This window comes from Schistocerca serialis, chromosome 10 (genome assembly GCF_023864345.2).
Source record: "Schistocerca serialis cubense isolate TAMUIC-IGC-003099 chromosome 10, iqSchSeri2.2, whole genome shotgun sequence".
NCBI classification, from domain to species: domain Eukaryota; kingdom Metazoa; phylum Arthropoda; class Insecta; order Orthoptera; family Acrididae; genus Schistocerca; species Schistocerca serialis.
Genome location: NC_064647.1, coordinates 226,485,405 through 226,510,448, shown reverse-complemented (window position 1 = coordinate 226,510,448; position 25,044 = coordinate 226,485,405). Strand labels below are relative to the sequence as shown.

The 25,044-nt window shown below is 42.7% G+C and overlaps 1 protein-coding gene across 1 annotated transcript in view; it reads left to right on the top strand.

Annotated features, from left to right (window-relative positions):
• Positions 1-25,044, top strand: part of LOC126425064 (uncharacterized) — a 191,837-nt gene that overhangs the window by 150,724 nt on the left and 16,069 nt on the right. Inside the window, exon 2 of the mRNA XM_050087975.1 lies at positions 10,025-11,750. Coding sequence (XP_049943932.1) covers positions 10,025-11,750 — 1,726 coding nt within the window. The remainder of the gene's footprint in view (positions 1-10,024; positions 11,751-25,044) is intronic.

Genomic DNA, 25,044 nt, shown 5'->3' with positions numbered 1-25,044 from the left:
ACCAGTGGTGTACGGCCAGTGTAGGAGATCGCTCCCCACACCATGATGCTGGGTGTTGGCCCTGTGTGCCTCGGTCGTATGCAGTCCTGATTGTGGCGCTCACCTGCACGGCGCCAAACACGCATACGACCATCATTGGCACCAAGGCAGAAGCGACTCTCATCGCTGAAGACGACACGTCTCCATTCGTCCCTCCATTCACGCCTGTCGCGACACCACTGGAGGTGGGCTGCACGATGTTGGGGCGTGAGCGGAAGACGGCCTAACGGTGTGCGGGACCGTAGCTCAGCTTCATGGAGACGGTTGCGAATGGTCCTCGCCGATACCCCAGGAGCAACAGTGTCCCTAATTTGCTGGGAAGTGGCGGTGCAGTCCCCTACGGCACTGCGTAGGATCCTACGGTCTTGGCGTGCATCCGTGCGTCGCTGCGGTCTGGTCCCAGGTCGACGGGCACGTGCACCTTCCGCCGACCACTGGCGACAACATCGATGACTGTGGAGACCTCACGCCCCACGTGTTGAGCAATTCGGCGGTACGTCCACCCGGCCTCCCGCATGCCCACTATACGCCCTCGCTCAAAGTCCGTCAACTGCACATACGGTTCACGTCCACGCTGTCGCGGCATGCTACGAGTGTTAAAGACTGCGATGGAGCTCCGTATGCCACGGCAAACTGGCTGACACTGACGGCGGCGGTGCACAAATGCTGCGCAGCTAGCGCCATTCGACGGCCAACACCGCGGTTCCTGGTGTGTCCGCTGTGCCGTGCGTGTGATCATTGCTTGTACAGCCCTCTCGCAGTGTCCGGAGCAAGTATGGTGGGTCTGACACACCGGTGTCAATGTGTTCTTTTTTCCATTTCCAGGAGTGTATAATTCAGCCCTGGCACAAATTTTCTAAATGCAGTGGTTTTTTTAACTATTTACTGAATTGTTTCCCGGCGTTAGCTATGGAACACAAGACTGTCTCTATTAGCAGAAAATGGTTAAATATTGCCAAGCCGACGTTTAATTATCACTGATAAAACAGACTTCACTATACATTTAAGTTACGGTATGTTGATGATTTTCACTTATGGACTGTCTGACAGCAACTGAATAAAACACAATTTTAGTGCCATACGCGTTTCGCCTTTATTTTCTGCAAGGCATCATCAGTGGCCTGTAATATGTACATATGTTAGCTATTTTATTTACATTTTTGTCAATGTGCCTATAGGTTATAAACAGTTCTGGTGGTTGGTATTTCCTATTAAGTAGTAATGTTTTGAACTGTACTTACAGGTTGCGTAGACAGTTTCTTACATATTACTCTCCTGTTGCATTTTTGGTCTTGTTCTTCTTCCTATGAGCGCCAATTTGCTGTTTTTTCTGCATTCCACAGCACTATGCACTGAACGCTTGTTTTAATGCAATGTTTTGGTTTCTGTTGCCGACTGTCAAATGTTTTTGCCAAAGATCGAATATTACTGCCAAACTTATGAGTGTAACTATCGAAGTATCTGTGGTCTGTTCGTGTATGCATTTGTGTGTGCGCTTGTGTGTGTGTGTGTGTGTGTGTGTGTGTGTGTGAGTGTTTTTTGGTGTCATATTAATTTAATTTAATTTTATTTTATTGCATTTAATTATTTATTTTTGTTTATGTCCTGTGTATGTGTGTGTGTGTGTGTTTTGGTGTGATATATATATATATATATATATATATATATATATATATATATATATATATATATATACACACTCCTGGAAATTGAAATAAGAACACCGTGAATTCATTGTCCCAGGAAGGGGAAACTTTATTGACACATTCCTGGGATCAGATACATCACATGATCACACTGACAGAACCACAGGCACATAGACACAGGCAACAGAGCATGCACAATGTCGGCACTAGTACAGTGTATATCCACCTTTCGCAGCAATGCAGGCTGCTATTCTCCCATGGAGACGATAGTAGAGATGCTGGATGTAGTCCTGTGGAACGGCTTGCCATGCCATTTCCACCTGGCGCCTCAGTTGGACCAGCGTTCGTGCAGGACGTGCAGACCGCGTGAGACGACGCTTCATCCAGTCCCAAACATGCTCAATGGGGGACAGATCCGGAGATCTTGCTGGCCAGGGTAGTTGACTTACACCTTCTAGAGCACGTTGGGTGGCACGGGATACATGCGGACGTGCATTGTCCTGTTGGAACAGCAAGTTCCCTTGCCGGTCTAGGAATGGTAGAACGATGGGTTCGATGACGGTTTGGATGTACCGTGCACTATTCAGTGTCCCCTCGACGATCACCAGTGGTGTACGGCCAGTGTAGGAGATCGCTCCCCACACCATGATGCCGGGTGTTGGCCCTGTGTGCCTCGGTCGTATGCAGTCCTGATTGTGGCGCTCACCTGCACGGCGCCAAACACGCATACGACCATCATTGGCACCAAGGCAGAAGCGACTCTCATCGCTGAAGACGACACGTCTCCATTCGTCCCTCCATTCACGCCTGTCGCGACACCACTGGAGGCGGGCTGCACGATGTTGGGGCGTGAGCGGAAGACGGCCTAACGGTGTGCGGGACCGTAGCCCAGCTTCATGGAGACGGTTGCGAATGGTCCTCGCCGATACCCCAGGAGCAACAGTGTCCCTAATTTGCTGGGAAGTGGCGGTGCGGTCCCCTACGGCACTGCGTAGGACCCTACGTTCTTGGCGTGCATCCGTGCGTCGCTGCGGTCCGGTCCCAGGTCGACGGGCACGTGCACCTTCCGCCGACCACTGGCGACAACATCGATGTACTGTGGAGACCTCACGCCCCATGTGTTGAGCAATTCGGCGGTACGTCCACCCGGCCACCCGCATGCCCACTATACGCCCTCGCTCAAAGTCCGTCAACTGCACATACGGTTCACGTCCACGCTGTCGCGGCATGCTACGAGTGTTAAAGACTGCGATGGAGCTCCGTATGCCACGGCAAACTGGCTGACACTGACGACGGCGGTGCACAAATGCTGCGCAGCTAGCGCCATTCGACGGCCAACACCGCGGTTCCTGGTGTGTCCGCTGTGCCGTGCGTGTGATCATTGCTTGTACAGCCCTCTCGCAGTGTCCGGAGCAAGTATGGTGGGTCTGACACACCGGTGTCAATGTGTTCTGTTTTCCATTTCCAGGAGTGTATATATATATATTTTTTTTTGTGCTGTGTATGTGTGTCTGTCTGTATTTTGGTGTTATGCAATTTTTTTTTGTATGTGTGTGTGTGTGTATGTGTGTGTGTGTGTGTGTGTGTGTGTGTGTGTGTGTATATTTTGGTGTTATATATATACTTTTTTTATGTTATCATTTCCTTTATTAAGTGTAGTAAGGAGCCTGTGCTGATGTGTGTTTGTTCATTTATCACATGTTTGTTTTCTGCTATGGCTTTCTGGATGTGGAAGTTTTCTTTCATTTGTATAAGATGTTTGTCATGGTTGCTTATCCTCATTATTTTCATTTCTTGTTCCATGTTTGTAGGATGATGGTTGTAGTGTTTTAAATACTCTGCAAATGTGGAATGGTTTGTTTCATACTTCCAACATCTGATATGTTCTTTGTATCTTGTTTCAAAATTCCTGCATGTCATGCCTATGTATACTGCATCACAACTTTGACATTCAAGTTTATATATTCCTGGTTGTTGGAATTTGTCCCTCTTGGTAGCTGGCTGGCTTAGGTGTGATTGAAGGGTTTGCCCAGGCTTATATGCTATTTTGAAGCCCTGTCTCTTTAGGATGTTTGCAACTCTGTGTGTTAGTTTATGTGTGTAGGTCATGGTGTACCATCTGGTTCTTTTCTGTGTGGTGTTGTCATTGTGTGTGTTTGTTGAGTGTGTTTGTAAGTTTTCAGCTTGTGAGTTCTTTTGTATTGTGGAAATGTTGTGTTTGTTTTTTATTTGTCTTTTTATTTTTTGATTGAGCCTGTGTACCACATGTGTGTCATACCCGTTGTTCCTAGCTATTTGTATGATCGTGTTCATTTCTTGTTCATAGTTTCTCTTACTGAGTGGGATTCTGTTTAATCTATGTAACATGTGTCTTAGTGCTGCAAATTTCTGGCTTTGGGGGTGGTTGGATGTGGAATGTATTATTGTGTCCGTGGCTGTTGGTTTTCTAAAGATGTTAAATGTATGTTTTCCATTTTCCTTTTTAATTGTAATGTCAAGAAAATTTATTTGATTTTCTTTTTCTTTTTCAAGTGTGAATTTTATGTTCTTATGAGCTTTGTTTATTTCTGAATGGAGTTCATCTATTTTTTCACTTGGCTCGTCTACCAAACAAATAATGTCATCCACGTATCTGTACCAATATATGATTTTGAAACTTTCGTTTGTGGCTATCTTATCAAATATCTGATTTTCAAGGTGACTGATGAAAATGTTTGCTAGTGTTCCTGATATTGGGGATCCCATGGGCAGTCCATCAGTTTGTAGATAATATTCTTCCTCAAACTGAAAGTAGTTTTGTTCAGTTGTCAGTCTGAGCATATCTGTTATTTCTTTTATTGCGTCTGTGGTGAGGTTGCTGTGGGATGAGAGATTTTGTTCTATGATTTCTATTGTTTCTGTGATAGGGATGGAGGTATACATATTTTCTATATCGAATGAAATCAGTGATGCTGTGTGTGGTACCTGTATGTTCTGTATATTTTCTATTAGGTTTCCTGTGTTTATCACTGTTCTGTTGTATTCTACTTTATAGAGTTTTGTAACTAACTTTTGGAGGTGTTTGGCTATGCGGTATGTTGGGGCTTTCTTGAAGTTGATAACAGGTCTCATTGGCATTCCGTCTTTATGTACTTTCGGTTGACTGCGGAGTGTTGGTGCTTGTGGGTTTTTCTGTGTTAAGTAGTATTTCTGTTTGTCTGTGAGTGTGTGTTCAATGTTTTTCAGTGTTCGTTTCACATTTGCCTGGAATCGTGTAGTTGGATCTGACTTCAGTTTTTGTATTGCGTTGGTGTTTATGTATTCCTTGGTTTTTGTTATGTATTGCTCTTTATCCATGAGTACTGTTACATTTCCCTTGTCTGCTCTTGTTATTAATATGCTGTTGTTTGTTAACTTTTGTTTTAACCTTTTCATAGTAGCTGCTTCTGTTTGGTTGTTCTTATTGTGTGTCTGCTGTGTTTGTTTTATTATGCCTTTTATTTCTTCTTTTACTAGTTCTCTTGTCAGTCCTATGTTTATTTCACAATTATTTTGTTGTTCTTCACGTGTAAGGATGTGTTCGGTTTCTACTATGAGATTTTCTATGTATTGATTGTTCACCTTGCTATTGGTGCAGTGCTTCAAACCTTTTTCCAAGAGCATTTTTTCGTTTTCGTGTAGTTCTGTCTCTGTTAGGTTAATTAAGCGTGGATGGAATGAGCGTTGGTGTTCATGTGGTTTCACATTTAAAATGTGAATGTATTTTTGCGTCTTTTTTACTGTTAGTTTCATTATCTTGTGTTTATGTTTGTTTTGTAAATGTTTCATTGCTATGTATGTGTTGTGCTCAGTTTTTTCTACTAGTGCCATGAAAACTGCGGCGTTACCTACGTTTTTTGCCAATTCTAGATGAGTCTCATAGAGCATCATGTTTAGGTGCTGTTTTTTCGAATAGAGCATTTTAATTTCATGTAGTAACCAATATCGTTCTGCAAATGATTTCGACTTTTGTGCCACTGTAGAACTGTTTTTAACCTTTACATTAATGTAGCTTGGAATTAAATCGTTCTTTTTGCATGTTCTGTTGAATTTTATATGCTGTATCGTCTTATGGAGTCTCAGATGTATTTTCTTGAATGTGTTGTACATGTTGACAGGGAATGCTTGACATAGCTGTATCGACATCTTCAATATTTTGGTCCTGTCCTCCTGTTGCGCGTAATACTACGGTATGTTGATGATTTTCACTTATGGACCGTCTGTCAGCAACTGAATAAAACACAAATTTAGTGCCATACGCGTTTCGCCTTTATTTTCTGCAAGGCATCATCAGTGGCCTGTAATATGTACATATGTTAGCTATTTTATTTACATTTTTGTCAATGTGCCTATAGGTTATAAACAGTTCTGGTGGTTGGTATTTCCTATTAAGTAGTAATGTTTTGAACTGTACTTACAGGTTGCGTAGACAGTTTCTTACATATTACTCTCCTGTTGCATTTTTGGTCTTGTTCTTCTTCCTATGAGCGCCAATTTGCTGTTTTTTCTGCATTCCACAGCACTATGCACTGAACGCTTGTTTTAATGCAATGTTTTGGTTTCTGTTGCCGACTGTCAAATGTTTTTGCCAAAGATCGAATATTACTGCCAAACTTATGAGTGTAACTATCGAAGTATCTGTGGTCTGTTCGTGTATGCATTTGTGTGTGCGCTTGTGTGTGTGTGTGTGTGTGTGTGTGTGTGTGTGTCTGTGTGTGTGAGTGTTTTTTGGTGTCATATTAATTTAATTTTATTTTATTTTATTGCATTTAATTATTTATTTTTGTTTATGTCCTGTGTATGTGTGTGTGTGTTTTGGTGTGATATATCTATATATATATATATATATATATATATATATATATATATATATATATATATATTTTTTTTTTTTTTTGTGCTGTGTATGTGTGTCTGTCTGTATTTTGGTGTTATGCAATTTTTTTTTTTTTTGTGCTGTGTATGTGTGTCTGTCTGTATTTTGGTGTTATGCAATTTTTGTGTGTGTGTGTGTGCGTGTGTGTGTGTGTGTGTGTGTGTGTGTGTGTGTGTGTGTGTGTGTGTATTTTGGTGTTATATACTTTTTTTATGTTATCATTTCCTTTATTAAGTGTAGTAAGGAGCCTTTGCTGATGTGTGTTTGTTCATTTATCACATGTTTGTTTTCTGCTATGGCTTTCTGGATGTAAAGGTATTACGCGCAACTGAGGAGGACAGGACCAAAAAATTGAAGATGTCAATACATTTAAGTTATTTGAAAGAACCAAAATTGTTAAATTTCAACGTTAACTATCCGCCTCTGAATGCACAAATGTGAAACTAGTGATAAATTCCGTCAGTCTCTGGATCGCTGTAAAAGAAAAACATTTTCTTAATTCACTGCTAATTTTTATCTGCTCCCGATTTACGGGTTTGGTTAATTTTTCTTAGCGGAACAATGTTTTAAATGTGCCCGCCGCTGCAAATCGTTCGGTAGCGGCACAGCCCAGCAACACCGCTAAAAATGCTGAAAATTCTTTAAAGAAATATTATAGATGACATGGGCAAGCTAATTTACATTAAAAATACACACTTTTGATAAATTATAATGTATTTAGACCACAACAATAATTCAACTTACGTTAGTTTGTAATTTCTCCTCTAATGGCGGCTAAATCTAGATACAGACAAAAGAAGTCTACCCATTCTTAAAATGCTACGTCACAGGTTCCTCTCACTTTCAGCTCTACAGGGAGACGACAAAGAATACAGAGTACGTGGTGCTTTTTATACTACTGCTGACCATTAACATCTCTTTGTAATCTTACAACATTATTTTCCTCTGTGGTTGAATTTTACATTTTTGTTATCGCAGATATTGACACATTTCGCAATTACATTATGAGTATAGAAATATTACAATCATAAGTACATCGAGAATATTACTACAGAAAATATTACAATAATAACGAATGTCCTTTACACAAAATTAAATAATATTTTTTGTTAAATAATTACAGTATATACAAATTGCTTCATAGCGGCGTATATAGTACAATCAAATTTTAGTTTATTAATAGTGTGAGTGTTGCCAGGGCACGTTACAATTCCTCGGTCTCTCACTATCCAAATTTCTCGTCGCCTCAACAGTGGACTGTCTACCCCATATCCTAGAGTTTTCAGCACTTGCTATTTACAAATGTTGCCTTGATTGAAAGCAGCAATGGGTGTTACATACTCCAAAGTGTAAAGTGTGTGTGTGTGGCTACAACAACGTTTTCGGATAATAGACTCCAAACGACATAGTTGACACTCTCGTTTGCATTCTGTGTCCTGCCTTGCAAATACTTCAGTCTTTGCCAAGTCTTTTAATACTGGTTTTGCTGCCTCCATAAATCCAATAAGCAAATTTGAAAGAACTCGCAAGCAGAAAAGTTATCATATTGACAGCTAAGACTGCGGTGATATTGACGTTTGGGAGGCAAATTATTGCGCAAACAATTATTTAAAAATTGAGTAGAATACTTCTCGTCATGCAACAAACAACATTTAAGCACCATTTCAAACATAACAATCTAGAGGTTCTGAACAAAAAAAAAAAAAAAAAAAAAAACGGAAAAGAAATAGTAATTTTTTGACTGGTGGAAAGCCTCTCCGTTCCGCCTTAATAGGTAGACAGCGCCGCGTTACACTCCGTTGGGGTGCCCCGAAATTCCATCCGTCGATTCTCTTCCGTTAAGAAAGACATATTTCTTTCTCTCCATAAGGAAGTGCTAAATCCAGTAACAAATCTTGTCCACTGCTCGATGAGCTCGTATTACGTTCACTAAACAACAGTTCTGAAGAATACTGAATGCCTTCCGGAAGTCTAGGACACTGGTATCAGTCTGGGCGACTTTGACTACTGCGCTCTGAACGACATGAATGAATCTCTTCCTTACATTTACTCCATAATAGTTTTTACTGAAGATTATTTTTTGTCTGTGTCAAAAAGTTTCTGATATCTGCTGTTAAGACCTCTAGGAGCAATTGTATGCTTGCTAGTGAACCTAAAACTTCATGTTTACAGCTCACAAGGGGAGGCCGCCAATTGTGAAATTCAGATTCGATTCATACTGCGCATAATAAAAGCTCATGGCCAGAGGTGTAATGTGGCAAAGCACCAAGATGCACTTCTCAGCCGTTGTCGAGAAAATCGACAGTTAAAAGAAACCGTTGCGGTGAAATACTCTCTACGATTAATAAATTTCTACAGCGTCGTGGTGCAGTGGTAAGCGCCCGGGTTCGTAATCCGAAGGTCGCCGGATCGCATCTCGCGCCATGGAGCCTTTTTTTTTTTAGTATTTGTTTTTTGTCATTCAATATATATATATATATATATATATATATATATATATATATATATATATATATATATAATTCCCGGCAATCAGTTGCAGCAATTATGCATATAATAAGTTGTTGAAAGTCGTTTGTGGTGGAAAAACTGGCGACTTCGAACATCATTATGTTTTCCGTAAACAAAGTTGTATTTCACAATTGTTATTAATTGTCTTCATAATGCTAACCACGTATAGTTAACGGAAGACGTAGAAACGATATTCCGAAACGAATACGTATAGCGTAAGTCAAACGTTCGAATTAGAATAGAGACCCCACGAACACAAATTTGCTGTGGCAGGTATGAAATATAAACTCCGTTACTCGCTCGTTACACTTGAAGGACAGATGTTGAATGGGCCGCAATGAGCCGCCGCATAACTAGCGTAGTTGCCTGCTAACTTCGAAAGAAGGTAGATGCGGTTCCTAGCGCAACTTCTAACATCGTCGAAAATCAGTGCGGACGTGAGAGCTTTGCTACACCCTGTTAAACAAATGGAAAAATGGAGGCGGTACAATTGGAGAGCGATCCGCCTTCACCAACATGCATAAGCAATTCATTAATAGTGTATATATATATATATATATATATATATATATATATATATATATATATATATATTTGAATTACAAAAAACTAATTATAAAAAAAATTGCATGGCGCGAGATTCGATCCGGCGACCTTTGGATTACGAACCCGAGCGCTTACCGCTGCGCCACGATGCTAGAGAAAATTATTAATCGTAGATAGTATTTCACCGCAACGGTTTCTTTTAACTGTCGATTTTCTCGACAACGGCTGAGAAGTGCATCTTGGTGCTTTGCCACATTACACCTCTGGCCTTGAGCTTTTATTATGCGCAGTATGAACCGAATCTGAATTTCACAATTGGCGGCCTCCCCTTGTCAGAGGAAACTGCTTGAAATCCGTCCATTTACGAAGTTTCCTCCTCCTGTTGCAGGTGATGGTGCTGCTGACAACTCATCCATCGTCTGCGACGAGACTGCCTTTGGGCGACGGCGTGGAGATTGCAGACTCTCGTTTATTGCAACGTCAGAATATCATGGAGGGACATCTTCACACAGACTCGACACCGACTGATGACGCTGAACTTTTGCTGACACTATTACCTGTTGGGGAGACTGAACTACCAGATAAGAGGTTCTTACATGAAGTTAGAGAAGGGGACCGTGGTCCACACTTACATGATCGAGCTCCAAGCCTAACTGGTAAGGACGAAGAAGAGCTTCAGCCTTCTCTAAACGAGTACAAAGTCTCAAAGAAACCCTATCGTAAGATACTGGATGGCCATGGTACAATGGTCGAGCAGTTACACACAACAGTCTGGGATTCAAATAAACTTGTGAATGATGACAATCCAGCTGATGCTGAAGGTGAGGGGAACAGTAACCACGATTCTCCAGATCAAGAAATGGCAGAGTCTGTTTCCTCTGGCGAACACGAGGAGAGTGAGATCAAACGTTCTGTTCGTCTGCCACGTTCCCCAGTTACAAATCGTGACTTCCTCGGATTTTTCTCCAGCCCAAACGGATATGGAGTGGATGAAGCACAAGAACAGAGACCCTTTCATGTGTCAACTGGCTATGACAGTTCAGAAGCAAGTGTCCACACGTACGTGGTAAATAATCAGCAGCAGTACCTACAGGAAGGGCAGCGGAATATACATACACCCCAAAATACACATGCCAGTGCGTTTACAGAAGCACTGTACCCGCTACACCAGAGAAACTTGTTACAAATTCGTAACGGGAGAGAAAACATCCTCCCTCAGACCACACTTGGAGGAAGGGCATCGTTTGGAAATGGAGAATATGCTCATTCCGCTTTAGGCAGTGAATATATTAAAAATACATTCCCCGCAAATCTTAGGAACTACGTTTCCCAGGCAAATGTTTCCCAGAAAAAGACACTGCAGAATAAGAAGAGGGATTTGTCACGACAACATGTCACTCTCGGGGAGAATGTGGAGCCTGGAACATCACAGAAGCCTACATTGTACAGATCTGCTGCATTGGAGGAGTTCAACAGAAATGACCGTCCTATTTTGGAAAACGCTATCACGAAAATGGTTATGGGAGGAGAAGGGCAATGGGATAGAATTGTCACAGATCATTTCTCTAAGCTGTTCCAGCCAGTATCACAAAACGAGGCAGTGAGCCTCTCTTCACATCACAGCGTTCCACTAGCTGTGTCTGAACAAGTGGCGTCCATCCTGCCGATAGACGACAAGCCGTCTGAATACGACCACACGACAGTCTCTGAACCACATGTTGAAGATGTGGGTGGTTCTATAGATGAGGGAGCCCTTGTTCTCGAGACCAGCGACCAACAGAGATTTTGGTTGGAGGGAGAAGGTAGTCTACTGCATGATAACATCTTCAGCAGATCTGATTACCAGAGTGGACTGAATCCAGTTATGGAACCCCATGTGGGGATCAGGATCTTTAAGAGATCAGTGGGCACTGAACGATTAAGGAAAGGTGGTGTTGCTCACTTGGTTAAAATGATGCAAGAAGGGGCTGACAGTCATACCTCAGCAGCGCTGTCTAAGAGGTCTCCTCTGTCTACTGGCTATGTTGCTGGCATCACTGCTGATGTGGACCACCACCAGCACCACGAGCACATGGCCGTGGCAGCGGCTGGTGCTGCTCATCACCACCACACTAGTAAGTCCCTCTTTTTTTGGGAGGGGGGGGGGGAGAAATTTCACTTTATTGTTGCTTAACTTCGTTCGTACTACACTGTTGGGCGTCGTTTGGCACTGGTAATACTCTGCTGGGAATTCACGCCAGTAACGGTAGCCAATAATGAAATTTTATGTATTGTGTGTGTAGAGTACAGTGGCAACAATACTTGATTAAATTTGTTGTTATTTGCAGTACACTAAGGTGACACTGGAACACGTGAGGCAATACTGACCTTACGACTTATCTTAGAAGAAAGATTAAGGAAAGGCAAACCTACGTTTCTAGCATTTGTAGACGTAGAGAAAGCTTTTGACAATGTTGACTGGAATACTCTCTTTCAAATTCTAAAGGTGGCAGGGGTAAAATACAGGGAGCGAAAGGCTATTTACAATTTGTACAGAAACCAGATGGCAGTTATAAGAGTCGAGGGACATGAAAGGGAAGCAGTGGTTGGGAAGGGAGTAAGACAGGGTTGTAGCCTCTCCCCGATGTTGTTCAATCTGTATATTGAGCAAGCAGTAAAGGAAGCAAAAGAAAAATTCGGAGTAGGTATTAAAATTCATGGAGAAGAAATAAAAACTTTGAGGTTCGCCGATGACATTGTAATTCTGTCAGAGACAGCAAAGGACTTGGAAGAGCAGTTGAATGGAATGGACAGTGTCTTGAAAGGAGGATATAAGATGAACATCAACAAAAGCAAAACAAGGATAATGGAATGTAGTCTAATTAAGTCGGGTGATGCTGAGGGAATTAGATTAGGAAATGAGGCACTTAAAGTAGTAAAGGAGTTTTGCTATTTGGGGAGCAAAATAACTGATGATGGCCGAAGTAGAGAGGATATAAAATGTAGGCTGGCAATGGCAAGGAAAGCGTTTCTGAAGAAGAGAAATTTGTTAACATCCAGTATTGATTTAAGTGTCAGGAAGTCGTTTCTGAAAGTATTTGTATGGAGTGTAGCCATGTATGAAAGTGAAACATGGACGATAAATAGTTTGGACAAGAAGAGAATAGAAGCTTTCGAAATGTGGTGCTACAGAAGAATGCTGAAGGTGGGTAGATCACGTAACTGATGAGGAGGTATTGAATACGATTCGGGAGAAGAGAAGTTTGTGGCACAACTTGACTGCAAGAAGGGATCGGTTGGTAGGACATGTTTTGAGGCATCAAGGGATCACAAATTTAGCATTGGAGGGCAGCGTGGAGGATAAAAATCGTAGAGGGAGACCAAGAGATCAATACACTAAGCAGATTCAGAAGGATGTAGGTTGCAGTAGGTACTGGGAGATGAAGAAGCTTGCACAGGATAGAGTAGCATGGAGAGCTGCATCAAACCAGTCTCAGGACTGAAGACCACAACAACATAAGGTGACAAAAGTCATAGGGTATCTCCTAATACAGTGTCGGACCTCCTTTTGCAAGACACTACGAGGTGCGGCTAGAAAAAAACCGGACTGATGCTGGAAAAAACATTTATTTACGATTATTTACAATTTCATGTTATCTGCTTCAATGTACTCTCCTCCTCGGTCTCTACACCGCTCCATACGAATTTTCCACTGTTCATAGCAATGCTGCAGATCATTTTCGGTAAGTCCATACATTACTTCCGTCGCTTTTTCTTTTACTGCTTCAACAGTCTCAAATCTAGTTCCTTTCAAAGCTGACTTGACTTTAGGGAAAAGAAAAAAGTCACAGGGGGCCAAATCAGGTGAGTAGGGTGGATGATCTAAGATGGGAATGTTGTGTTTTGCCAAAAACGTCTTCACTGACAACGCACTGTGAGCTGGGGCATTGTCTTGGTGAAGGATCCATGACTTTTTTCTCCACAAATCGTTCCGTTTTCTCCGTACTCGCTCACGTAGGGTAGCCAGGACGCTAATGTACTCGTAGTAATGCTGATTCACTGTTTGTCCCTCTGGTACCCAATCAATGTGCACAATCCCTTTGATGTCAAAACAAACAATCATCATTGCCTTGAATTTCGATTTTGACATTCGTGCTTTTTTTTGTCGTGGAGAACCAGGAGTTTTCCAATGCATCGATTGGCGTTTAGTTTCGGGATCGTAAGTAAAAAAACCACTATTCATCGCAAGTAATAACATTTTGTAAGAAGGTGGGATCACTTACAATGTTTTCCAGGATGTCAGAACAAATCGTTCTTCGGCGTTCCTTCTGTTAAATTGTGAGACACTTTGGAACCATTTTTGAACACACTTTGTTCATGTTGAAACTTTCATGAAGAATCTGCCTAACACTTTCCTTGTCAACTCCTGTTAACTCAGACACTGCTCTGATTGTTAAACGGCGATCTTGTCGAACAAGTTTACCGATTTTTTCAATGTTTGAATCAGTTTTTGCTGACAATGGTCTGCCAGTGCGAGCGTCATCACTGGTGTCTTCGCGGCCATCTTTAAATCGTTTAAACCACTCAAACACTTGTGTTCGAGATAAACAATCATCGCCGTACACTTGTTGTAACATTACAAACGTTTCACTTGCAGATTTTCCTAGTTTGAAACAAAATTTGATGTTAACACGCTGTTCTTTCTGTACACTCAACATTTTCCGACGCACAGACAAAACGTCAACTACTTAAAACAGACGCCACGGACAGACTGAGTGCAGGAGGCAGATGAAACTCGAGCAGTAGGCGGAGCGAGAGTCACGTGACAGGCCACGCGACTTTCAGCCTTATTGCATTCGTTTTATTGTTTCACCAGTACTAGTCCGGTTTTTTTCTAGCCACACCTCGTAAAAGTGTCATGGACTCAACAAGCCTTTGCAAGTCGCCTACAGAGATATCGAGCCATTCTGCATCTACAGTCATCCATAATTCCGAAAGTCTTGTCGGTGCTGGATTTTGAGCACGAACTAACCTCTCCCTAATGTCCCATGAAAGTTCAACCAGATTCATGTCAGGCCATCAAGGTGGCCGATTCATTTGCTCGATTTGTCCAGAATGGTCTTCAAACCAATCGCAAATAATTCTGGCCGATGACGTTCTTGGGAACATCACGAATGGCTGCAAATGGTCTCTATGTAGCCAAACCTGAACATTTACAGTCATGATCGGTTCATTTGAAGCAGAGGATCCAGTCCATTCCATGTAAACACAGGCCACGCCAATGTGGAGCCATCACCAGCTTGAACAGTGACTTGTTGACCACCTGAGGTACAGCTTCGTGTGGTATGCGCCACATTCGAACCCTGCCATCAGCTATTACCAACTGAAATCGCGACTCATGTGACCAGGCCACGATTTTCCAATCGTCTAGGATACAGCTCAGGAGAGGCGCTGCAGGCGATTTCTTATTGTTAGCAAAGGCACTTGCGTCGGTCGTCTGCTGCCATAAACCATTAATGCCAAATTTTGACACGTTGTCCTAACGGATGCGTTCGTCGTACGTCCCATATTATTTACTGCGGTTATTTCACGTAGTGGTGTTTGTCTGTTAACACTGATAGCCCTACCCTACGCAAATGACGCTGCTCTAGCTTGTTGAGTGAACGCCGTCGGCCACTGCATTGTTCGTGGTGAGAGGTAATACCTGAAATTTGGTACTCTCGGCACATTCTTAACACTGTGGATCTCGGAGTATTGAATTCCCTAACGGTTTTGGAAACAGAACGTCCAAGCGCTTAGCTCCAGCTACCATTCCAAATTAAAGGTGTCTTAATTCTCGTCGTGCCGTCACAATCACGTCGGAAACCTCTTCACAAGAATCACCTGAGTACAAATGACAGCCCCACCAACGCCCTGCCCTTTTAGGCCGGCCCCGGTAGCTGAGTGGTCAGCGCGACAGCATGTCAATCCTAAGGGCCCGGGTTCAATTCCCGGCTGGGTCGGAGATTTTCTCCGCTCAGGGACTGGGTGTTGTGTTGTCCATAATGATCATCATTTCATCCCCATCGACGCGCAAGTCGCCGAAGTGGCGTCAAATCGAAAGACTGGCACCCGGCGAACGGTCTACCCGACGGGAGGCCCTCGTCACACGACTCCCCTTTTATACCTTGTATACACGTTACAGCTGCCATCTGTACAAGTGCATATAGCTTTTGTTACCTCAATGTACATGGAGTGCCAAGTTCAGTACACGAAGCTGCTACTTCTGGCAGCAAAAACGAGTCTAACCCAGTAGGACATCGGGTAGAACTGAGCTTGGATGATAAATACAGGTACATGATTCCCTGCTGCTTCAACCTTATGCCACATTTCATCAATCGTCGTGGCTGGTGAGTGTTGTCGTGCCAGTCTCTCAAGAAACCATGAACAGATGTCTCCAGTTGGTAAGATATCTGTGTAGCGTTCTCACCAGGACAAACAGTACTACGCCATCTGTATTGAGGTACATCAGGGCAGCACGGACATCATGCGGTCTTTTGTTATCTTGTTGGAAGATAACGTCACTATGACCTATAATATACATCTACATCTGCATCTACATGAATACTCTGCAAATCACATTTAAGTGCCTGGCTGAGGGTTCATCGAACCACCTTCACAATTCTCTATTATTCCAATCTCGTATAGCGCGCGGAAAGAACGAACACCTGTATCTTCCCGTACGAGCTCTGATTTCCGTTATTTTATCGTGGTGATCGTTTCTCCCTGTGTAGGTCGGTGTCAAGAAAATATTTTCGCATTCGGAGGAGAAAGTTGGTGATTGTAATTTTGTGAGAAGATACCGTCGCAACGAAAAACCCCTTTATTTTAATGATGTCCAGCCCAAATCCTGTATCCTTTCTGTGACACTCTCTCCCATATTTAGCGATAATACAAAACGTGCTGCCCTTCTTTGAAATTTTTGGATGTACTTCGTCAGTCGTATCTGGTAAGGATCCCACACCACGCAGCAGTTTTCTAAAAAAGAACGGCCAACCGTAGTGCAGGCAGCCTCCTTAGTAGATCTGTTACATTTTCTAAGTGTCCTGTCAATGATACGTAGTCTTTGGTTAGCCTTCCCCACAATGTTTTCTATGTGTTCCTACCAATTTCAGATGTGCGTAGTTGTAATACCTAGGTATTTAGTTGAATTTACGGCTTTCAGATTAGACTGATTTATCGTGTAACCGAAGATTAACGAATTCCTTCTAGCACTCATGTGGATGACCTCACACTTTTCGTTATTTAGGGTCAACTGCTAATTTTCGCATCATTCAGATATCTTTTCTAAATTGTTTTGCATTTTTTTTATCTTCTGGTGACTTAATTAGTCGACACGACATCGTCATCTGCAAACAATCTACGACGGCTACTCAGATTATCTCCCAAATCGTTTATATGGATAAGGAACAGCAAAGCGTCTATAACACTACCTTGGGGAACGCCAGAAATCACTTCTATTTTACTCTATGACTTTCCGTCAATTACTACGAACTGTGACCTCTCTGACAGGAAATCACAAACCCACTCACATAACTGAGACGATATCCCACAAGCACGCAATTTCACTACAAACCGCTTGTGTGGTACAGTGTCAAAAGCCATCCGGAAATCCAGGAATACGGAATCGATCTGGAATCCCTTGTCAACTTACTGGCAGGACCGAGACTCGAACTCGGGACCTTTTCCTTTCGCGGGCAAATGCTCTACCATATAAGAGCACACTCCGCTGCAGAGTGAAAATCTCATTCTGGACACCTTTCTCCCAGGAGTGCTAGTTTTGCAAGGCTCGCAGGAGAGCTTCTGTAAGGTTTGGGAGGTAGGTGACGAGGTACTGGCAGAAGTGGAGCAATGAGGAGGGGACGTGAGTCGTGCTTGGGTAGCTCAGATGGTAGAGCACTTGCGTGCGAAAGGCAAGGGTCCCGAGTTCGAGTCTCGGTCCGGCACACAGGTTTAATCTCCCAGGAAATTTTTATATCAGCGCACACTCCGATGCAGAGTGAAAATCTCATTCTAGTCACCATTATTCTTTACGCACTTTTGCAAACGATGAAGCGCAGCTTGCATGCCGCCCTTGTAAAAATTGGAACCAGCTGAGGATCACTACATCCTTACAGCTTCGACAACTGCATCCCAGTCTTGAAAATGTTTGCCATGTTGCCATGTAGGCCCAAGGAGATAGAAGTCTGAAGGCGCTAAATCGGGACTGTATGGTGGATGTGGTAAGACATTCCAGCCGAATTTTGCAATGAGATGCGAGGTCGAAAAACTGGTGTGGGGCCTGGCGTTATCACGTTGCAGGCGAAAGCTGGTCTTCCTCCCTTCATTTGTTGCTAGACGATTCAGATCCCGACCTCAGGCCCTGGAAATTCGGGTTTCCTGCTTAGTTAGCGTGCTGGATTGACAGTTTCTCCACGCTCCAGAGCATCCAAAAGAACCACACCCATGCTGTCCCAGAAGACTGTGCACAGCACTTTGCAGGCAGATGGCTATGACTTGAACTTTTTATCTGACAGAGAATTCGCATGTCGCCATTCCATGGATTGTCTTTTGAATTCTGGCTCATAGTGGTGACACTACATCTCGTCTCTTGTCACGATACTATTCAGAAAATTGTCACCTTCAGCTTGGTCCAGCAGGTCCCAACAAATTTCCATTCGATGAGTTTTCTGTTCATCTGTAAGCATCCATGGGACCCACCTCGCAGGCTTTGCGACAACTAAGATGTTCCAACATTGTTTCTAAGGCATTACAGCCGACATTCAGCTTTGCACACAATTGTCTGGCCGTTATCCGCCGAGCAGCGCGGATGAGTTGATCAAGACGCTCTTCATTGCGAGGGATGAGAGCTGTGCAGGATCGACCGGGCCATGACTTGTCGTGCACATCCTCTTCACCATCTTGAAAATGCCATACCCATCGCCTCACGTATATTCTGCCATCTCCATACAACTGTATCAAACGTCGATGGATTTCAGCCGGTGCAATTTCTTTAGCAGTGAGGAACTCAGTCACACATCACTGTTTCACACGTGCATCCATATCAGACAGACTCCATTTTGGAACATTCCGCTGCTGGCGCCAACTGCCGCAGAACGTCGAAACCAGCTGCAAATGAAAGAGGAAGATTCAAGCATCAGCACTACACCAACGACATCTGGCGCGGACATCTAAACTCTCCACAAAAACATAGAAGGCATTACTTCAGGAACGAATCTCGTAGAATGACAAACTGCAGTGTCGGTAGGCTGTAGTCCGGTCACTCTTGCATTTTCACTGCATGCTGCTTTCATGACTTTGCAGTTTTAACGACCAGTAGTGTGTATTGCATCTCCACATACGTCTCGGGCTTCAAAATACGTAATTTAAAGCAGATGTCATGCAGATGAAGGGAAACAAGACCCCCAACTTTCTTGTGCTTTAGTTTCAAACCAAGTAAACATGCATATAGACATTAGATGCATATAACTCACAGGGAGTAGGAGGAGATTAGCATTTAACGTCCCGTCGACAACGAGGTTATTAGGGACGAAGCACAAGCTCGGATTAAGGAAGGATGGGGAAGGAAATCGGTTGTGCCCTTTCAAAGGAACCATCCCGGCATTTGCCTGAAGCGATTTAGGGGAATCATGGAAAACCTAAATCTGGATGGTCAGACGCGGGTTTGAACCGTCGTCCTCCAGAATGTGAGCCCAGTGTGCTAACCGTTGCGCCACCTCGCTCGGTAACTCATAAGGACTTATGGTTGGATTTATGTTTGGTTGTTTCAGATCTGCTGAGTAAGCCAAACCGACTTGACTAATAAGACAGATTTTGTTCAGGAGAAACGATGTTAATTTTTATTTTGGCTTGAGCCAAAGTCATGACAGACTTCTTGAATGATGCTGGCTCCACTTGATTGTAACAATTCTTATTTTGTTGCTACATGATCCAGATACCGACCTTAGTCCATTTTCAAGTAGAAAAACGTATTTTTATGTCAAAAGTCATCAGTCTTAGGTCTTTTGACATATAAACGGCCTATGGGCGAAATCTGGGTCTTATAATAATAAAATAAGTACTATTACAGTCAAATAGCGGTATCATCATTCAAAAAACAAGAGAAAAACAAACAAATAAACAGATGATGTTTTATTATGTTGAGATTGCTTCTGTTAAGACGGTGCATAGACAGTTTCATTTTGTATATTGCGTATTTATATCAGATGCGAAAGTGATCAAAGGTCGGCATAAACACAATTTTGGACACTGGTGATATTTATAAAATGCATGGAAGAGGATGTTTATAACGAGCTACTAGATTCTGCAAAAAGATCCATTGCAGGCAAAGACAGTTAACTCATTAGACTGCACAAGAGCGCCAGGTGCACAATATCCCAAAGAAAGAGCTGAGACTTACAAAGTGTAGATCCTGCAGCCGTTGCAGTTAATGAACTGAGTTTATGAAAAGCATAAAATCTGGGTATGGAGTCCATAGGGTAGGGAAGCCACGAAATGAGAAAAGATTAGGGACGAGTGAGTTCAGTCTGACAGGAGGAATAAATGTCAGAGCGAATGTCGTTGTTAGGGAGTGGCAGTTTGCTAAAACTGAGATCACAGAGGATATCGAGGGTGTGTAAGTGTAGAGTGGATGGGATGTTTTGATGCAGATGGGGCAGCACACTGGGATTGGTAATTTAATAGATCTGCTGGAGACAAACTTAAGAGAAGTATAGGATATAGGGACGTGTTCCAATGTGGAGAAGGATGTTGAGAAAAGTGATGAGCTGGTAAAGGTGTCTTGTAGGCTAGGGTAAGCAGATTTGGAAGCCAGGCAAAGTGCATGGCATTTAAGGATTTCGGGGGATTGATAGAATGTTGGTGGGGCAGGCACCAGACGTTTACATAGGAGTGGGTAGCTTCGGGAAAAGATTTTGTAGGTGTGGAAGATAGTGGAGGGATGCAATTCTTTGTTCAACAGGTTGGTAGTTTTAAAGTTAGTCTATCGAGGGTTTTCTGAGGATGGTTAGTACGTGAAGTTGCTATGTTAGTTCATAGTCAGGGGTTAGTTCAAAGTATTTCAAAGCACTGTATTATTATTATTATTATTAGTATAATTTACATGGTCATTTTAAATGTTTTGGTTAATTGATAAGAGAGTTATAAATGGCAAGGTAAAAAGCATGGAAGCAGAAACTACAGGTACTGCTTCTTAAATTACACTAGTTAACAAATTTAAACTTTTTTTTTACATCTGGTTTGCAAATGGGTGGATTTACCTAATTTTGGGGCGCTGATTACACTGGTGAAATCATTTTCCTCTCTATGACCTCACATTTCCTAGATACACAGCAGAATAGAAAATGTTAATAACGAAGATTGACACAATTAAGTCAAACAAAAATTCACATTCAGAACGTTGGAAATCAATACTATTTTGTATGTATACAGGGTAGTCCCTTGATAGTGACTGTGCCAAATATCTCACGAAATAAGCATCAAACGAAAAAACTACAAAGAACGAAACTCGTCTAGCTTGAAGGGGGAAACCAGATGGAGGGAGCTATGTTTGGCCCGCTAGATGGCGCTGCCATAGGTCAAACGGATATCAACAGCGTTTTTTTATTTTACCATTTTTATTACATATTCGTGTAGTACGTAAAGAAATGTTAATGTTTTAGTTGGACCACTTTTTTCGCTTTGTGATAGATGGCGCTGTAATAGTCACAAACGTATAAGTACGTGGTATCATGTAACATTCAGCCAGTGCGGACGGTATTTGCTTCGTGATACATTACCCGTGTTAAAATGGACCGTTTACCAATTGCGGAAAAGGTCTATATCGTGTTGATGTATGGCTACTGTGATCAAAATGCCCGACGGGCGTGTGCTATGTATGCTGCTCGTTATCCTGGACAACATCATCCAAGTGTCCGGACCGTGCGCCGGATAGTTACGTTATTTAGGGAAATAGGAAATCTTTAGCCACATGTGAAACGTCAACCACGACCTATAACAAATGATGCCCAAGTAGGTGTTTTAGCTGCTGTCGCGGCTAATCGGCACATCAGTAGCAGACAAACAGCGCTATAATCGGGAATCTCAAAAACGTCGGTGTTGAGAATGCTACATCAACATCGATTGCACCCGTACCATATTTCTATGCACCACGAATTGTATAGCGACGACTTTGAACATCGTATACCGTTCTGCCACTGGGCACAAGAGAAATAACGGGACGATGACAGATTTTTTGCACAAGTTCTATTTAGCGACGAAACGTCATTCACCAACAGCGTTAACGTAAACCGGCATAATATGCACTATTGGGCAATGGAAAATGCACGATGGCTGCGGCAAGTGGAACATCAGCGACGTTGGCGGGTTAATGTATGGTGCGGCATTATGGGAGGAAGGATAATTGGCCCCCATTTTATCGATGGCGCATTGCATGCCTATTTCCTACGTAATGTTCTACTGATGTTAATACAAGATGTTTCACTGCATGACAGAATGGCGATTTACTTCCAACATGATGGATGTCCGGCACATAGCTCTCGTGCGTTTGAAGCGGTATTGAACAGCATATTTCAGGACAGGTGGCTTGGTCGTCGAAGCACCATACCAAGGCCCGCACGTTCACCCGATATGACGTCCCCGGATTTCTTTCTGTGGGGAACGTTGAAGGATATTTGCTATCGTGATCCACCGACAACGCCTGACAACATGCGTCAGCGTATTGTCAGTGCATGTGCGAACATTACGCAAGGCGAACTACTCGATGTTGAATGTCGTTACACGTATTGCCAAATACATTGGGGTTAACGGACATCATTTTGAGCATTTATTGTATTAATGTGGTATTTACAGGTAATCACGCTGTTACAGCATGCGTTCTCAGAAAGGATAAGTTCACAAAGGTGCATGTATCACATTGGAACAACCGATTGCCGGCCGTGGTGGCCGAGCGGTTCTAGGCGCTTCAGTCCGAAACAGCGCTGCTGCTACGGTCGCAGGTTCGAATCCTGCCTCGGGCATGGATGTGTGCGATGTCCTTAGGTTAGTTAGGTTCAAGTAGTTCTAAGTTTTAGGGGACTGATGACCTCAGCAGTTAAGTCCCGTAGTGCTCAGAGCCATTTGAACCATTTGATTTGGAACAACCGAAATAAAATGTTCAAACGTACCTAAGTTCTGTATTTTAATTTAAAAAACCTACCTGTTACCAACTGTTCGTCTAAAATTGTAAGCCATATGTTTGAGACTATTACAGCGCCATCTATCACAAAGCGAAAAAAGTGGTCCAACTAAATCATTCATGTTTCTTTACGTACTACACGAATATGTAATAAAAGATGGGGGTCCTATTTAAAAAAACGCAATTGATATCCGTTTGACCTATGGCAGCGCCACCGAGCGGGCCAACCATAGCGCCATCTGGTTTCCCCCTTCAAGCTAGACGAGTTTCGTTCTTTGTAGTTTTTTCGTTTGACGCTTATTTCGTGAGATATTTGGCCCGGTCACGATCAATGGACCACCCTGTATATGGGTATGATGCCAATAAAAGGTCCAAATAAGTTCAGACGATATTTTCACCTTTAATCATCTTTGGTTTCTGAAAAATGAGACGACGGATCTCTTATTTTGTTTGCCGTTTCGTCACTCTCCGTAACAAGACCCCGCCAGTAGTCACCCATCATCGAAGGGTTCCAACGGCCTTGGTAACGCTGTTCCATGGTAAGAATGTCTTGGTGAAAGCGTTCACCATGCTCATCGCTTACGGCTCCCAAAATTCTGTGTAGAAATCAAGGAGAGAATGTAAGAAGTGAATTTTAAGTGGCATTCTACACCCCATGTTCTTATAGTTGTCCAAGTGGTCATTCACAATGGTAATATAGTTTTAGTCCATTTTGTTACCCAAAAAGCCCTTCACAATTTCTTTAAAAGAAGACCAAGCAGCTAATTGGATATCTGTGAGTTTGGCCTCAAAAGTTGGATCTTTCAGCAATTTTCTTATTTCTGGTCCAACAAATATACCCTCTTTCAGCTTTGCCTCAATTTGGGAAACTTTTCTTTTAAGTGATTCAATGCCTCACCTTCTTTATCCAGAGCTTTTACAAAGGCCCAACTTGATATGATGGGGAGGCAAAATGATTTTATTGGGCTCAACCAATGGGGTATTGTTGACATTTACGTTTCCATGAACATATGACTTCCTTATTGGCCATTCCTTGACTGTTCTTCGTGTCATGGCTGTATCAAAGGCACAAAAGCAGCAGTATTTCGTGTATACAGCCTGTAAACCTGCAAGGAGCGCTACAGCTTTTAAACCACAGCAAAGTTGCCATTCATTATCTTTATGATTGCCTCTAGCAGCAAAGCCATGGTTTCATAAGTTTCTTGCATGTCTACTGCGTAAGCCCGAGGTACCGATAGAAATGCATTGCCATTATGCAGTAGTACCGCTTTCACGCTGGTTTTACTGGAGTCAATAAATAGTCGCCACTCCTGTGGATTATGTTGACACCTAGCTGCAATATTAGACCATTGACATCTATACATACACACACTGAATTCTGCATATTGAAATACTGAGGGAAGGAAGCACCCGTCGATCTTGTTGTTGTTGTTGTGGTTTTCAGTCCTGAGACTGGTTTGATGCAGCTCTCCATTCTACTCTATCCTGTGCAAGCTTCTTCATCTCCCAGTACCTACTGCAGCCTACATCCTTCTGAATCTGCTTAGTGTATTCATCTCTTGGTCTCCCTCTACGAGTTTTACCGTCCACGCTGCCCTCCAGTACTAAATTGGTGATCACTTGATGCCTCAGAACATGTCCTACCTATCGATCCCTTCTTCTAGTCAAGTTGTGCGACAAACTCCTCTTCTCCCCAATTCTGTTCAATATCTCCTCATTAGTTATGTGATCTACCCATCTAATCTTCAGCATTCTTCTGTAGCACCGCATTTCGAAAGCTTCTATCCTCTTCTTGTCCAAACTATTTATCGTCCTCGTTTCACTTCCATACATGGCCACACTCCATACAAATACCTTCAGAAACGACTTCCTGACACTTGAATCAATACTCGATGTTAACAAATTTCTCTTCTTCAGAAATGCTTTCCTTGCCATTGCCAGTCTACATTTTATATCCTCTCTACTTCGACCATCATCAGTTATTTTGCTCCCCAAATAGCAAAACTCCTTTACTACTTTAAGTGTCTCATTTCCTAATCCAATTCCCTCAGCATCACCCGACTTAATTCGACTACATTCCATTATCCTCATTTTGCTTTTGTTGATGTTCATCTTATACCCTCCTTTCAATACACTGTCTATTCCGTTCAACTGCTCTTGCAAGTTCTTTGCTGTCTCTGACAGAATTACAATGTCATCGGCGAACCTGAAAGTTT